The sequence below is a fragment of the Echinops telfairi genome, unplaced genomic scaffold, assembly GCF_000313985.2.
Source record: "Echinops telfairi isolate 266 unplaced genomic scaffold, ASM31398v2 ScPeMD7_7475;HRSCAF=8513, whole genome shotgun sequence".
In the NCBI taxonomy this organism is placed as follows: domain Eukaryota; kingdom Metazoa; phylum Chordata; class Mammalia; order Afrosoricida; family Tenrecidae; genus Echinops; species Echinops telfairi.
The window spans coordinates 26959337-26961155 of record NW_022111379.1 but is presented as its reverse complement, the minus strand read 5'-3'; the positions used below and the strand labels follow the sequence as shown (position 1 = coordinate 26961155).

Sequence of the window (1819 nt, the reverse complement as noted above, 5' to 3'; positions counted from 1 at the left end):
CATACTGTAGAGTCACTAGAGAAGGAGGAAAGGTAGGTATACTTGAGGGTAAAGGGATGAATTTGGTTTGAACAGCTTGAGTTATTGAAAAATGAAAGCAAGGAACCCAGGATTAGCAAGGAAGCAAGGAAGCCACAGAACACTATCGGCTAATTTAGTTCTACCCTCTTTGGTCCAAACAAATTGTTGTAAAGCGTCCGAAAACTTTTCCGAGTGTAGTTGCAGCGGTAAGCTCCTCCCATGAGATACTCAAGCAGAAGTCCTATGTCAATGAGGCTGATGTGATAATCAGGTGGAAGGTTTCCCTGTAAGCAAGAGATATGGTCTGAGTACTTGTACGAAAACATTAAAAACTCTATCAGGAAACAAAGCAAAACAAAAATGCTTAACAATACTTATATAGAACTGAAGGGAAGAATATGCCTGGTACTATGTTCCTAATTGAACACTTTTGACCGAGTTTCTTTGCAGCCCTTGCTGACTTTAGACTGTTCTAAGTGCACAACAGCCTTCATAGGCCACACTGGAAGGTCTCCATTAGGAAACCTCATGAATTAAGCTGCGGTTTACCTCAAACACACCTTTAGTCCTTGGACTTAAGGTTGAAATTCCCTAATATAAGAAGAAGCAGATGACTCCTATCCCAAGAGCTTCGAACTGGTGGACACTGGACTTTGGTTCTGACCTCCTGAGTTGAGGGTGCCCTTTGAATGATAGGCCAGAACTACCACATACTTATTATTTCAAAGCCCTCCTTGCTTTACTGTGACATGTATTAATCTTGTAGGCATGGCTCTGTCATTGTGAATGAGTATTATTGAAAGTTTTTCCCTATCATCAGTCCCCCTCCCCACCAAAATCTAGTTGCACATGAGTTGGCTTGGTCTTATGGTGACCCCATGGTGTCAGAGTAAAACTGTGCTCCATGAGGTTTTCAGTGGCTGATTTTCCAAGTAGATAACCGATCTTTTATTCCAAGGTACCTATGGACTTGAACCTACAACCTGTTAACTAGCCACAAGTATATCCATTATTTGTACCATCAAGAGATTCCAAGAACACATTAGCAATGTGCAATTTACCACACACCTCAGTTATATTCCCAGCTCCACCTTGATAGTTATGCAATCGATGGAAGTAAACAATAGGCAGTTGACTATCGTGTCATTAAGGAAAATAATTCATTTGTTAGAAAGTCACCTATCTGTAGGGTAGATGGCTGAGCATGTGCTTGGACAGGGTGGTCAGTAGTCCAAATGTTTAAGTGCAAAGAAAGTAGTGTTGTGCAGTTGGTATGAGACTTCCTTTGTGAAAGCTGATTACTTCTGATGAGGAAGTGCTTTGGTAGTGCTTGCAGACACTATAATCCAGACTACTAGTAAACGAAGAAGCAAGTTACTAGAAGGAGCACTTCATGAGGCAGAGGGAGGATAGAACATACCTGGGACTGGAATTTTTCAGGTAAAATGTTCGGCATGGTGCCTGGGGACTCTGAAGGGCCACATGCACAGGAGCAAACAAAGAGAGAAAGAGAGAGATTGGAGCACATCCTGGCCCACTAAGTCCAGAGGATGATATTCCTGCTCAGAACAGTCAATGCACAGAGAGAACCATAGGGCCTGCCCCAACACGAGGCACGGCATCCCTCACTGACCCATAGCACTTCAAGGGACAACACTGGAGGCATAGTGTGGGAATTGTGCCCGATCTGACCCCACCACACCTGGGTGAAACACTAAAGGCGTGCAAGAGAACAGCAAGAAGAGCAAAGCAATGAATTCCCCGGGGAATACCAAAAATAGACTTTGGGGCCAGGGCC

The 1819-nt window shown here is 43.7% G+C and overlaps 1 protein-coding gene across 1 annotated transcript in view; it reads right to left on the bottom strand.

The window, feature by feature from the left end:
- TRPM1 (transient receptor potential cation channel subfamily M member 1) overlaps nucleotides 1–1819 on the bottom strand; it is a 166498-nt gene that overhangs the window by 78467 nt on the left and 86212 nt on the right. The window contains exon 14 of the mRNA XM_030884308.2: nucleotides 165–305. Coding sequence (XP_030740168.2) covers nucleotides 165–305 — 141 coding nt within the window. The remainder of the gene's footprint in view (nucleotides 1–164; nucleotides 306–1819) is intronic.